This window comes from Amaranthus tricolor, chromosome 1 (assembly GCF_026212465.1).
Source record: "Amaranthus tricolor cultivar Red isolate AtriRed21 chromosome 1, ASM2621246v1, whole genome shotgun sequence".
Lineage (NCBI taxonomy): Eukaryota > Viridiplantae > Streptophyta > Magnoliopsida > Caryophyllales > Amaranthaceae > Amaranthus > Amaranthus tricolor.
Window position 1 is genome coordinate 42438483 of NC_080047.1, and position 16012 is coordinate 42454494.

The 16012-nt window shown below is 32.1% G+C and overlaps 1 protein-coding gene across 1 annotated transcript; it reads right to left on the bottom strand.

Annotated features, from left to right (window-relative positions):
* Window positions 1-9170: 9170 nt before the first annotated feature.
* LOC130826636 (probable calcium-binding protein CML36) lies at window positions 9171-10316 on the bottom strand. The gene has a single exon (XM_057692210.1). It carries the CDS (start codon window positions 10069-10071, stop codon window positions 9415-9417), a length of 657 nt encoding a protein of 218 aa, XP_057548193.1. The 5' UTR covers window positions 10072-10316; the 3' UTR covers window positions 9171-9414.
* Between the last annotated feature and the right edge of the window lie 5696 nt (window positions 10317-16012).

Below are 16012 nucleotides of genomic sequence, written 5' to 3' on the forward strand. Positions count from 1 at the left end.
TTGTTTTATTTTTCTCATACATTAATAACAACAATTTTTAAAATTTTATTTTAGAGCTACTCTTATAAGAGACCGTCTATTGATAATACGACCTTAAAATAAAAAGTTCAATATGCTAAAAATTTGTTTTATTGGGTTATTGTATGAGGTGCGTCTCACGGTCAAACCATCTTATACAAAAATTTTTGTTTATTTATGTATTTTTCAATCTCATATTACAAAACAACGGACATAAAGAGACTAGAAAATTTCTCCTTTTCACTGTCATAATATCAACTTAGCTAGGGGAGTAATTAATTTGGTGAAAAATCGAACACCGAACCAAACCAAATCGAATAAATAATTTGGTTTGACTATATTTTAAATTTGGTTTGATTTGGACTGAATTTTAATTATAATTTAGTGTTCGGTTTGAACTCGGTCTAGGGTCTAACAAAACCGAAAAACCGAAATGTTAAAGGCATGTTATATCTTCCATTTGATTTTTTGAATTTTCGCCCTTATTTTTAAATTTTTGTTAAAAGTTTTTTACTTGTTCAAATTAAAAACCCTAAAATTATTAATATCTATTTAGGAGCTTTAAAAAGAATAAGTTTGAAATAATACATGCAAATTTGCTTTTCGGTGCAAAATATATGAATCGGTGTAATTCGGTCTATTCAGTTCAATTTAGATTGGTATTTTAAAATTCAGTTCGGTTCAATATGGATTATAAATATTGTGATTTGGATTTGGACTGAAAATATCAAAACCGAATTTTATTCGGTTTGATTTGGATTTGTATAGAGTCCAAACTAAAAAACCAAACTTTCACCCCTAAACTTAGCAACGAATTTGATCACCTTTTGGGTAAAATGGACCGCATTCCTCACTCGTTTTGAAGGGGATACGACCATACGGGTATAAAATGTCCGTCACCTCATCTCACTTAGACCCTAATTTTGAGCGGGATATTAAATAGTTCTTGATGATCAACTTAGCAACAAATTGGACACAGCTTGATTTGAATAACTAATTTATGCGTTTAAAAGTCCATATGAATTGAAAAAAACCCGCAGTCAATATAAACCCATCAAAAATCAATCCGAGTCCAAAATAAGGCAACCCAAATTTGACATGAGTCCAAATTGTCCGAGAGTATAACATCTTCAAACGCCAAATGGTTTCCATAGCCTATGAAATACACTAGTTTAATACTTAATTAGTATTTTTAATTGTGTATAACACAATTAATAAAGATCTCGCTTTATTGAAGTGTTCATTATAATCTACATGTGAGTTGTGAAACATGAATTATAAACATATCATATATCCAGTTTATAAAAGTTTTATTAGTTTAGTGTTAGCATATTGTTATTCGTAATAGTATAGTAGAAGTATAATATTTGTCATATTAGTATATTAATAGTCATTTTAGTTTAATTTTAGTCGTATTAGTATAGTGTCAGTCGTGTAAATTAGCTTATTAAAATAAATTTTAAAATTTTAAATTCATCATAATTGATTAAAAAATTAAATATTAACGTAAGAAAAAAACTTTTTTAAAATTAAAATTGTATGAAAGCAGTTTTATAGACCAAAATATGTTTAGAAAATAAAAACTATTAGAATATTAGAATATCTTAGAATAATATCTTTTTTATTTCTTGCATATTTTTGTATAATTTTTGTGATTATGTAGAATATTAGGAAAATATTTAGTTTCCTAAAGTATAGTGGTAATCTTGTATATATTAACATTAATCTTAATGAGAAAGGCAACCCGAGTCATTCTTACATGGTATCAGAAGCTTCGGTTTTTGATCTCGACTCTCTCTTTCCCTCTCCTTGCAACCGGCCAGCCCTCCCTTGTACCCAAAGCTGCCGCCATTTTTTTCTGTTCTTCTTTTCTTTAATCTTTCTTCTCCATGGCCTCTCCCACTAAAATTCATCCTGCTACTTTGATTACTAACATTAAAACAAGTATTCCCATTCAACTTAATGAAGATGGTTCCAATTTCCATACTTGGGTCACTTTATTCAAGCTTCATTGACGTGCTCACCTTGTGGATTCTCATATTCTTCTCGATGACTCCTCTAAAGCTTTAGTTTCTAAAGATTTCGATTGGCAACGTCTTGATGACATTGTTCGCACATGGATTTATAGCTCCATTAGTCCCTCTCTCCTTCAATCTATAGTTCGTCCCGATGATTGTGCTTTTGATGCTTGAACTCATCTTGAGAGAAATTTTCAAAATAATAAGACATCTCGAATCCTTCATCTCGAATCTCAATTTTATGACATTTCTCTATCCACTTTTTCCAATGTAAAGTCCTATTGCAATGAACTTGAAAGTATTGTCACTTCTCTCAATAATCTTGGCACTTCCATCACCGATAATCGATTAGCTCTTCAAGTTCTTCATGGGTTGACTTCGGAGTACAAAAATTTTCGGTCTTTGGTTCAACATATGAATCCTCTTCCCTCTTTTGATACTCTTCGTTCTATGTTGGAATTGGAAGAACGCTCTAATCATAAGCATACTTCTCCCGCTCAAGATTCAGTTCTTATTACTTCAAATAAAGGTACTTTCTGAAAATCCCGCTCTGTTTAACAACCGCGGCCCTTCCCACCACCGTGGTGGCCACCGCCACTCTCTTCATGGTTGCCGGACCCACTGTGGCAGCCACACCGCCAATGTTTCTGGCCCCTGGCAGCAGCCACAACACAGGCCCAATTCTTTTAGTTCTTTTCGGCCCAACAGAACCTACTCAGGCCCACCCTCCTTTCCATCTTCTCCTTCTCTTAATTGGAATAATTGGGTCAGCCACAATTGGGCCCAGCCTGCTGCCCCCTTTCCCACTACATCTTGGGCTCCTCCTTATTCTTCAAATAATGGGTATTCTGATGATCTTCTTGGTCCACGACTGGCACAAAATTATCACACCGGGACTCATGCTTCTATGAATTATATTCCTACGGACATCGATCAAGCTATGAATACTCTCTCTTTGTCTACTCCGGATGAGCAATTTTATATGGATACCGGTGCTACACCCACATGACTCGCTCTCAAGGTACTTTACTTCCTTATTTTCCTTTAAAGCATCAATTCAATAATGATATTGTTGTCGGTAATAGTAATTTAATTCCAGTTCATGGTCACGGGCATATTTCTTTTCCTTCCTCCCAAAAATCCCTTACTCTTAAAAATGTTTTACATGCACCTAAACTTATTAAAAACCTTATTTCTGTTCGTAAATTCACTCATGATAATATGGTTTTTGTTGAGTTTGATCCTTTTGGCTTCTCTGTGAAGAATTTGGCCACAGGGAGCATCGTTCTGAGATCTAATAGCACGGGTGATTTTTATCCTTTTCCTTCTACTCATGGAGCTTCTCCTTCGTCTTCCACATCATCGGCTTTTTCCGCTATTTCTTCTAGTATTTAGCATTCCCGTTTAGGACATCCGGGCAATGCGATTTAAAACTCCTTGTATTCTTCCCGTTTAATTCAATGTAATGAAAATTCTCATTTTTTTTGTCATTCTTGTCCTTTAGGGAAACACATTCAATTACCTTTTGTTAATTTTATGTCTATGAGTACTAAACCATTTGATATTATTCATAGTGATTTGTGGACATCTCCAATTTCTAGTCCATCGGGTTATAAATACTATGTTCTTTTTCTTGATCATTATACTAATTTTTTGTGGACTTTTTTCCTTTATTTCGCAAATCTCAAGTTTATGATGTATTTGTGAATTTCAATGTTTTTGTTAACACCCAATTTGAGCTTAATATCAAATCTTTTCAATGCGATAACGGGGGTGAATTTGACAATAATATGTTTCGTCAATTTTGTACTAGTCGGGGCATTTCACTTCGTTTTTCTTGTCCTTACACATCTTCTCAAAATGGCAAATTTGAACGCAAAATTCGCTCCATCAATAACATCATTCGCACTCTTTTGTGTCATGCTTCCCTTCCCCCGTCTTTTTGGCCTAACGCCTTAAACACGGCCACCTATCTCCTCAATATCCTTCCATCTAAACTTCATGGTAATCTCACTCCCACTCATGTTCTATATCGTAAGTCTCCTACATATACTCATTTACGGGTTTTTGGATGTTTATATTTTCCTCTTTTTCCCTCTACTACTATCCACAAGCTTCAACCACGCTCCGCTCCATGTGTATTTTTAGGATATCCCTCTTCTCATAGGGGTTACAAGTGCTATGATCTCTCATACCATAAAATCATTATATCTCGGCATATTCTCTTTGATGAGGCCACCTTTCCTTTTTCTCAATCATCTTTCTCATCTCTCCCAAACTACCAATTTTTAGATGAACATATTCCCCTTTATTTGCTCAAAACTGCCCATACACCACCTTCTGGGCCTACTCCATCTCTGAGCCCAACACCTGATTCCCCCTCCCTCTGCCAACCTCCTTCAACTGGGCCTATCTTCCTGTCCGGCCCAACTCCCCTCCCTCACTCTCCATCTTCCCCTTCCCCTACTGGGCCTGCCTCACGCATCCCAGTACCAATCCAATCCCCACTTCTCTCTTCCTCCCATACTGGACCTACCCCTATCAGCCCTGCCCCAACCCCGTCCTCTCCCTCTTCCCCACCCTCAACTGGGCTTGCCTCGCGCAGCCCAGTCCACCAACCCCTTCCTTCCTCCCCATTCTCTATTGGGCTTGCCTCACGCAGCCCAATCAACCCACCTCCTCCTTCCTCATCTTCCAACTCTTCATCCTCATCAACCGGTATAACTACGCAAAGTTAAAATGGTATTTTCAAACCCAATCCCAAATACTACTCTCAAACTTGGTCTGTTTCTTTTTCACCTTTACCCAAATCTCCCCTTCATGCCCTTCGTGACCCGAATTGGAAGTTAGTTATGAAAGAAGAATTTGATGCCTTAATTGAGAATCATACTTGGGATTTGGTACCGCATCCTCCTAATGCTAATATCATTCGGTCTTTATGGGTGTTTCGTGTCAAGACCAAGTCCGATGGCTCTTTTGAGCGCTATAAAGCGCGTTTTGTTGGTGATGGTAAATCTCAAAGGGAAGGCATTGATTGTGATGAGACTTTGAGCGCTATATAAATTTTTCTAGTATTCTTCATCATTTTCTTCATATACTAACACTATCATACCCATATCTTTTATTATGTTATTGGAAATGTATAGGAATCTCTCTAAGAGAGATTATTATTGATATGTCATAATGTCAATGTGCAATTTATATAGTGAGATCTAGCAATGCAAGAGGGATCCCTATTTACATAAAAATAATAATAATAAAAATAAAATTTTAAATGGTACAATATATTTTCCTAATAATTTAGGTGTTTAATCTCATAATAATTACTATGTATGAGCTTGACTTAAAGTTGATTCTTTGCAAGATTAGTTGGAATGTTGGTAATAAAGGGCAGTTGCCTAAAGGCTGGAGCTGTTAGATGAAGTTATAAGCTCAAAATATTGACGGGTCAGCTAGCATTTTAAGTTAGCTGTTTATGCTAGTTACTTATACTAGCTATATAAGTTAATTATTATAAATATGTAAATAATTGGGTATTTAGCAATTGGTTGTTGGCTTTTTAGTTGGCTTGTTTGACCAACTGAAAATATTGGTTGTTTTCATTGGCTTTTAAGCTAGCTGAAAAAGCCAGTTGTTTATAGAGATGTTTGATAAATTTAAATATTGGTTGTTGGCTATTTATGAGAGAAAAAATAGGCAAGCTAAAAGCAGATAAAAAAAAGCTTACTATAGTAGTTTTTTTGTTTTAACTTAAATATTTTTTTAGTTGTTTGACCAACCAAAAAACCAAAATAAAAGCTAAGTACCAAACACTTCCGTTGTTTATTAGAAAAGAAAAGTAAAAAGTCAAAAATCAATGATAAAAACTCCCGAGTCCCACTAGCTTTTTGATTTTAGTTTGCTTGATAGTCGTTTACTGAATTTTTTTACTATTTGACTAACCAAAAAGTGAAAAAATCAATTCCAAAACTCACCTTTGAACCAAATTGATTTGGAACATAAGAGAGCCGATACAAACATTCTGAACAAGTGAAGAAAATTCAGGTTGTGCAATATCATAACTTATAAATTTAAAAAACAACTGAGACTAGGGGTGTTCAAAACCGGATACCGGGTCGACCCGGTTCCGAAAAATCGGGTACCCGGTTTTTCGGATACTTAAAATTCCATTTCGGATCGGAAACCGGATACCCGGTTTTGTTAAAAACTTTTTTTTCCTTATTTCTTTTAACATTTTTTTAATATATAATTCAAATACTATTAAAATACTTAACTTAATTAGTCATAAACTATTAAAATACAACCATTACTTAAATGAAATACAACCATAATTCCATAAACTCATAAAGTTACAAATCTAAAATCTAACTATTAAAAAACTAAGATCAATAGGACTTAACTAAAAGCTAATCCAGGCATTGAACAACCATTCAACAGGCCATTTATACGGGTCAAAACAATAATATCGCTTCCACATTTTGTTTGGGTGAGCCCTAAGAGAGTAAGAGCTTCATAACTTCCCTATCAATGATTTTATACACAAATGATACAACCCAAAAAGCACCAAGCTGTGAGCTAGAAAATACAAAGACAACACAAGAATTGGTAATATTACTGAAAATTTTGTTCCCAATTTCTGATTATACAGCAGGCAGCTATTTGCTCATGGGAAATCAATTTATAAGACCTACACCAACAATCCATCAAATTCATCAAATTCTATAAGAAAAATAAGAATTGGTAAAAAGAAAAAAAAAAGTGCACTACTGTCTTTACAATTAAATATATGCAAAATCTAAATTCTAACTTTTAGCCAACTTAATCGAATTAAGCATGCATAAAACCTCCAATTGTAGCCAAAATCCAACATCAAACTTAGCCAAACTCGCCAATTTTATTTAAAATATTTACTAAAATAAAAACCTATACTGACAGATGATAATAGCAAGATCGGAGAGAGAACTTGCAGATGACTTCAATCCTCATTCAGATAACGGTTAATGTAAAATGCAATTATGTCACCATTAAAGAAATAATGGAATTGAGAAAATAAAAACTGAAATGAAAATCAAAAAATAGGGAATAAGACAGAGATGAAAGGCAGAATACAAAAAGTTCTACAACCCTAAAATAAATTGTTCTTTGATGCTTACCTGTTGATGACGATGTGCAACAAGGAAAATAAAGCATCAAATCTGAAGAAGATCTTGAGAAGAAGAAGAACGGTGATGAACTGAAAGAAACTTACCCAATTAAAAACGGTGAAGAAGAAGAATGGTAGTGGTCTGGATTCTTGTCGACGTCTCAACGTGAATGGTGAAGAATAAGCAAGATGACGGCAGTAAGATTGAAGAAGATGGGAGTCTGTTTCAAGAAGAAGATGATTGCAGCAATGAAGAAGAAGCAAATGACGGCCAGCAAGAATGAAGACGGGATTTCCAAAGGCCCAAAGTAGATTTAGGGTTTTGATTTTTTTTTTTTTTAAAAAAAGAATATACAAACCGGATACCGGGTACCCGGTTTCCCAAAATTCGCGATCCATATCCGACCCGAATACCCGGTTTTAAAACCGGGTACCCGACCCGAATTATCCGAATTTGGTAAACCGGGTAATTTACCCGGTTTTAAAAATCGGATACCAGGTATTACGGATCGGGTTTTTCAAACCGGATATTTTTGAACACCCTAACTGAGACTACAACAAAAAGATATTTACATGTACAAATTATAGAAGAGACTATAACAAAAAAGCATCCACATGTGTCAAAATCATTACTTAAAATAGAAATATAATAACTATATCAAACTAACCTAAAAAGAACAAGATATTTGCGCTTAATTGGAGAGAGTAATTAAGATATGTTATGTGTTATATTAATCCCAATTCATTTTTTTTTTATTATTCACTAAATGTATTGGAGTAGATAATAAGTTTAGATGATAACTTTGGTAATTATCTTGAATTTAACAGAAAATATCTTTTAAAATTAGTTAAATACAATAATCTTTACGAGAATATTTTATAGGGAAAAATGTCAAAAAGTACCTAATAAAATTCAAAAAAGTACCTAATAAATTTTTTTTTCCAAAACATACCTAATAAAAAATTTTCTTTTCAAAAGAGTACCAAGTAACGGTTGGGGTTAAGTTTTTCGTTATCTCTTTTGTCCATCTTTAAAAAGTATCTAATAAAATTTTTCTTTTCAAAAAGAGTACCAAGAACACAACATAATTATCCAATACAAACACAACATCATATATAACTCTTAGAACATTGTTATTGCCAACATACAAAAACCTATGCTCCAACATTCCATGGAATGCCTGGTCACAGGTATTGGCCAACTTCTCAATTGGATAAGCATTTTCCTCCACCTTTTAATAATATGCCAGGAAGACCTACAAAAAACAAGTGAAAGCCCGAGTTTAATGAGGGTAGAGATGGAAAGAAGAAGAACAAGAATTTTGTTGAAAGGGACTTCAAGCAAAGCAAGTGTGGAAACTGTGGAAGACTTAGCCATTACAAGAAGGCTTTATTAGGTACTCTTTTGAAAAGAAAAATTTTATTAGGTACTTTTTTAAAAAGAAAAATTTTATTAGGTAATCTTTTTAAAGATGGGTAAAAAAGAAAACGTAAAATTTAACCCCAGTCGTTACTTGATACTCTTTTGAAAAGAAAATTTTTTAAGGAAAGTTTTGAAAAAAAAAATTTATTAGGTACTTTTTTGAAAAAAAAAAATTTTGTTAGGTACTTTTTGAAACCTATACACCACGTGGTATATAGGTTAGAAAAATTGTTATTAAAACTACTCTTTTTGTTTCTTTTTGTTTGTCTGCTTTTTTTCTTGCACGTCAAAGCAAATGTTGAACTTCAATATCTCTAAATACAAATCATAAATAATTGCAAATATTATATATATTAAAAAACTTTGTATTAAAACGAATCTAATAAAATCTCACATAAATATATATTGTCATTAATATATATACTTTAAAAATCTGATTATTTAGAAAAACTTAAAAGTGGATATTAACTTTGTATGGTACATTATATAGCCGAAAATTAACAATATGAGTACGTACAACCATATAAAAACCAAGTAAATATTAGAACAAACATAAGATCATTCATTGAAATTGGAATAATTAATGTGTTAAAAGTATAGCAACTTTTTACCAGCAAAAGTGAAATTTTAAAAATTAAATTTTGCTAATAAATAAGCTTTTAATTAAATTAGTAAATCCACGTAACAGAATCAAAACACATAAGATTAAAAGCTGAAAACTTCATTTCATTTCATTCCTGATACGTAGGATAATATTTGTAACCTTACAAAAATTATATTGATCCAATCAATTTTCAGCCCCAATTAAAAAATCACCTATGAGTAGATGATGAACACATCATACGACAAAAATCCTCGAAACAAACAAATCCATCTTTATTTTTATCCACATCTTCTATCATACGCCGACAATCTTCTAACGTGCACCGTTCATCTCCCAACGCCATAAACCCTTGAAAAAGCTCCTCTGCCGAAATCTTTCCATCGTGATCACCATCAAAGAAATCAAACGCACCTTTAAGATCTTCTTCATTTGCAGACGTCGGATCAAAAACAGATCCAACGGCTTCTAGTTCTTGAAAACTAATACAACCGTCACCGTCGATATCGATATCTTTAATCATCTCCGCTACTTCATCTTCCGTTAATGACGGCGCGTTTACTCTAACGCGGTTAAAAATCGAGTGAAGTTCGACTCGTGTGATTTTACCGTCTCCGTCTAGGTCCATCATTTTGAAGGTTTCTTCTATCCATGGCCGGTCGGATTTGAGATTGATGCAGATCTCCTCAGACCGGGTTCGAGTCAGGGCCGGACCCGATTTGTTGTGAGTGGATGATTCGGAGGAAGACGAAGAAGAGGAGCAGCAGGATTTGAATGAAGGCGGTTCGGATTTGGTTATGGTGGGTGATGATTTGGGTTTTTTGAAGGAGATGATTTTTTTGGGGTTGATTGATTTGAGAAGTTTCATGGTGATTATTGTTCTTGGAAGGAGAGCGAAAAAGAGAAATTGAGAGAAAGTATTGATTATGAATGAGGAAGATGAAGGGAAAGTGAAGGGAAGATGGAGATTATGAAGGCAAATACCATTAATGGAAGTTTGTACCTTCTAGGAAGCTTCCTTGTATGAGGCTTTTTAGGGTTTTGATCCCTTTGTTTTTATACCTCCTAATCCTATTATTCCGTAATTCGGTTGCATGGAATTTTCGCTTTTTATTCGGTTATTCTACTCTTGTATTTTTTTTTTTTTTTTTTTTTTTTTTAATAATTCTACTCTTGTATCCTAGTGGGCGCGTTTATTTTGAAACGTATAATTATTAAAAATTTCTAATCAATTATCGTGGTTTAATATAAATTAATATAAAAAAATAATAATAAAAAAATAAAATTAAAAACAATAAATTAAAATAACAAATTCTAAATGGTATTCATAAAGGTCTTGCAATCACCGTAAGACATGTCTCATATTTTGGTTAAATAGCCCAATAACAGAAATATTTAATTTATAGGCTTTTTGTTTTGAGGACGTCTCACCTTGAGACGGTGTCATACAAGATGGGCTGAATATTATTTATTTAAAAGTTATTAAAAGTTGAAATTAATAATTCGTTTGTTTTAGTGGTTTTGTCCTTTTTAATTTGGGCACATTTTATAAAATAATTATTTAAGTTTTAATATCTTAAATTGTTTCTAACAAATAATTCTAAATACTTTTATACCGTTGATTTTAAAAAATATTACATACTATTTTATCCATAAAATTAATATTGGGCATTGAATATATTTAGCAAATAGCTTTTTAGTTGATTTTTTTGTTTGTTTGTGATTTTTGGGATAGAGATATGTTGGGATGAGTTATCCCACATCGATAAATTGAAAATGGTGTGCACGCTTTATAAGCTATTAGAGACCTTCTTTCCATTGCCATATGGTTTTGGGATGGTATATATCTCCTTGGCTTATGAAGTGTGTGCACTTATGTCCCCCGTTAATATGCTGACATTCACAATAAGTCCAGCCTAATTTAACTTGGTATCAGAGCCGATGGTTCGATCAACAATTTAAAAAAATGGTAGGTTCGAAAAGAATGGCATTTCTACCCTAATTGATTACTCCCACATGCGAACTTGACGGGGGTTCGCATGTGAGGGGGGTGTTGGGATGAGTTATCCCACATCGATAAATTGAAAATGGTGTGCACGCTTTATAAGCTATTAGAGACCTTCTTCCCATTGCCATATGGTTTTGGGATGGTATATATCTCCTTGGCTTATGAAGTGTGTGCACTTGTGTCCCCCATTAATATGCTGACATTCACAATAAGTCCAGCCTAATTTAACAAGATACCTGATTGGATCTTCAGTCAAATCAATACAAATATTAATTATTTTAGTTATTTATAAATTTAGATATAAATAATTCAATACAAATAAGGATTCCTTTTGAAGAAGATTTACTTTGCAATACTTAAATTAAATTTGACAAAATCACAAAGGAAGTCTTTCAAAATCTATACTTTATAATGGTAATCTAGATTGTGTATTTGAAACAAGAATGATATGTTAGGTTATATTCGATCATATTCTTATCAAACTTTCTATTTATTTTTTTACTATTTACCGATCATTTTTAGTTTGTATTATATTCACAATATGTAAGTTAAAATATAATCAAGTGTGATCTTATTAATTCGCCTCAATGTAAATTTTATTAATATTAGTTTATAATTTTTAACCACACACAATTAAAGATATTTAAGGGCAAAATAAAGAATCGATCGAGGTGCAAAAATAAATAGGACATATGATTAGAACACAAGGGAACTATGAACTAATTAGAAAGTTGATATTTGAGAAAATTATGTCGATATCTATTCTCTACTCTCTCCTACTTTTTAAGTAAATACTGTATTTTTTTTCAATTTAAAAACAACAATATTTATATTAGCTAGAGTTTTATATGTTTTTTCATTAATTTGTATTAAAAATATTCCTATTAATAATTGTTTATTTGATCTCATCGAATGCCACTAGTTAGCAATTAGGCCAAGCTCATTTGCAAGTGCTACTAGTGAGTGTTGGCTGGCCTTTCAAGTGGGGCAAATCACAAATGGGCTTTGCATTTACAACGTATCTAGCATCATGAAAGCATCACCTCTTTCCCCCTTGTCGTTTATGGTCAACAACTAATTCCTCAAACACCTACTTTTCTTAAAAAAAAAAAAAAAAAATTGTCTTTTGGTGAGACGATGCGAAAACAAGAAATCCATATTAATATATTTTTCATATAAACATTTAAAGATGGTACAATCAATAAAGTAAACTAAGAATATGCAAATAAACGATGAATGACAATAACCAAACATAAATAACAATAACACAAAGATTTTAAGGTAATTTACCAAATTTAAGCTGCATCCATCATCCTAGCTAGAGTTATTCTTAAATATTGTTTATAAAGGAACAAACCATTACTCTTGATAGTAATTACAATGGAAATATTGATTAGAGAAGAAAGGTAGTTAACAAATATGACTTTTGGCTTACTAATAAACGTCTTGGGATATGCAAATTTAATACTCCCTCCTATTCACCTTAGGAGTCCCATTTGACTTTTCATGAATTTTAAGAAGAGTCAAAAGTGGGACCTTAAGGGTAGGAAAGAGAGTGGTATTATAAGTTTTTTAATGTAAGGGAGGAAAATTAGTATGAGTAATGGGGGTATAATTGAAAATAGGATAAAGTTACTAAGGGCATAAAAGTCAAAAATCAATACCAAAAATAGAAATGAGACAATTAAAGTGACTTGAGCATAAAAGAAAATGGGACACATAAGCTGAATAGGAAGTAAGAAGAGCTTGGATATCTCATGGTCCCCAATGTTTTCTCTAATGTTTCTACACTTGTCCTATGACGATTGTGACCATCGTCGTCACCAAGTTTTCATCGCCCAATGATTGCACATTGGTTTGTGTCATAATTATTCTCTCTCAATCAATTCCAAGAGCATACTTAAGTCGTTTCCTTTAATACCACTAAACTTGATTAATTTTTTTAATTAAGTCTTAATACTCGGTAACATGGCCCTTAAAGTTTTGCTACATAGTGAATTTTCATGTACGTGTGAGATATTTTAATTTTAAAAAGATAAAATATGTGGGAATAATATTTTATTGTTGAGAATATAAAAGTTCATTTAATAAGTAGCATTGTTAATTTATTATTAATCCAACTCTTAAGAAGATCCAAAACATGGGCCAAAAAGAACCAAATATGCCTACTCATATTTGATAAGGATGAGAGGTTGCAATAACAACCTTTTGCTACAAAATAAATGAAGTAAACAAGATAAGATTATCATAAATTGTGTCATTTTGCTGAGAATTGGTTTTGAATGCCCAAATTTTATCTTTAATGACTATCGACAAGAAAATGCATCTAATTAATGTAGTTGTCTACCCATTTTTCAATTAAAAGTGATAGAAAATGATTAGAAATACATAAAAAAAATTTATTTTGATTTACAAAAATTAGTATTGTTTCATTTTGGGCAAGTATTTACTTTGCCATGTAAGATTTTAGTTTTATTTTCGTTGTTCTCTGTTCTTTCCTTAGCTTACTGTCTATGCCCAAAAAAAATCATTTTAGTTGACAAAAATCATTTTGATACTTATAATCTGAATTGAAAGTATCGATCGATATCTTGATTTTATATTTTTTCAAGTTATATTTATATGGACTTCAGAATTATATTTTTCAAAAAATATAGAGCTAGTGTTTTTTTTATTAAATTCAGGCTAAGAATAAATCTTTAAAATCAAAGAGGAAGAACAATCGATCCTCTCGTAAATGAGAAGAATTAAACCTATTACAAGAGTGCAACTGTACAAGTAAGAGTTCTCAACCAATATGCCGTCAACCCACAATTCTCCACAATTTAGTTTTTTGCACACTAAAGCTTTGAGAGAAATATTGATAAAGATTTTAGAATTATATGGTCTCAACGTTCAAAAATAATGAGTTTAATTCAAATTGACATTAAAAATTCATTTTAATTTGATTAAATTTAGGAGTTAATTTATACTCTTGAGTCCTTATTTGACTTTACCTTACACTTAGTTTAAGTTTGATTCATAATTATTCGGCTAACAAATAAGTTTGTTTTGTATAATTACTACTCTATGCCACAAACATTGACTTAAAAATTTATACAAACAATATTTTTAAATATTCTAATTTTTTTTCGGTATAATTGTAAATGTTTTTTTTTATTAGCATGCAATTTTGTATTTATTGCACTTAGCTTCCTTCTTTCCAAATAAAAGATATGAACTAAATAAATAGGAACTTTATTGGTTTACTAGCGTAGAAATTCGAGTAATACAAAGTTTTTTAATATTTTTGTAACAGTTGGTTATTGATTGTTGATTGTTAATTGTTGGTCTTTTATGAAAGAAAGAGTAGATCAAAAGCCAAAAATCAATGAAATAGCCACATGATAGTTTTTGAGTTTTGGCTTTAAAGTCATTTACAAAATATTTTTTAACTGTCAAATACAGCTAAAATGTCAATAAGCAATCTAAACGTCAATTAAAAAGTTATTTGCTTCATATGAATTATGTTTAATAAAACTACACTTTGCATGTGTAGTTTAAGTTTATTTTTGCTTATTTGTTTAGTCTCTTGGCCGGAGTAGAGTTATGTTAGTTAAATTTATCATCAATAATGAAAACAAATTTATTATGATTATTTAGATTATGCTCCTTATTTTAACAATTTTCCTATAGGTAGTTGTTATCTACCAGCATCTATTGCATGTTACTAGCTCGTTCTTCCCTAGACAATCATTATCAAATCATATCTAATGATTGATCAATCATCATTGTCGTAGTATCCTGGTGATGATTTGGTTAATAGTCGGTAACCTTATTCTGCTAAATGATGCAATGAACCTTGTACTTGTTAAAGTATATATAATACATCTGGTTCTCATCTGCCCTTTCTTTAAAGTAGAATATTTCGCGTCAGATGTAAAGATGATTCGTGTTGCATTCATACTTGTATTTCAAATGACTATCGTGTGATGGGCGTATTTAATTATATGTACATATTCGGAGTCATCAACTATAAGCTTAAACGTTTGTAATTGAGTTGGTCCTTTAACGGCCCGTTTTGCAGTCAAACGTTCAAACATAACATCAAGAATTCAGTTTTATCTCAGTTATAACACTTTTTTATATAAGGTTTAGAGTCCACTTTTGAAACCTATTTGTATGAAATTTTTCCTATTGTAAAGCTCATCTTTCATTGACTCTCTTGCCGTCCACTCTTTTTATTCAATTTTTATAGAAGATACATGTGACTTATTCTTCCACCTCCATTCGTTTTTTATTCATCTAAGGTCATGCTTTTTGTTCGTATAACTTGGAAGGAAAAACAACATTGGTTTTGCTATTTGATATTGTTGATATTTAGAGCGTATAATGGTCATCGAAAATTATAATTAATTAAATTAATAATTAATTTGAATAAATTAATTTGAGAATATCCAAAGGTTGCAAAGTTTATGTTTTGAGCAAAAAGTAGTGTTCACGGATCGTGAAACAACTCGCGGCTCGCGAGAAAGGAAGGAAAAGCTACTGTTTTGTGGAAACAGCATGTTGCGGCTCGCGGCCCGCGCGTTACGCACTGTTTTGCAGATTCTTCTTTGCAAAGTTAGTTTATCTGTTTGTAGGTTATAATGTAACTACCAACGGTTAAATATAGTTTTATTAACCAGATATATTGGAAAGGTTTGGTTCAAAGACGACATTAGTTCGTGAATCAATTTTGTATTTCATGGAGTAACATGTTGCTTAAGCTATTCTATAAATATTGAAAGCTTGTGTGGTTATTTTTGGAGAGGCAATTTCT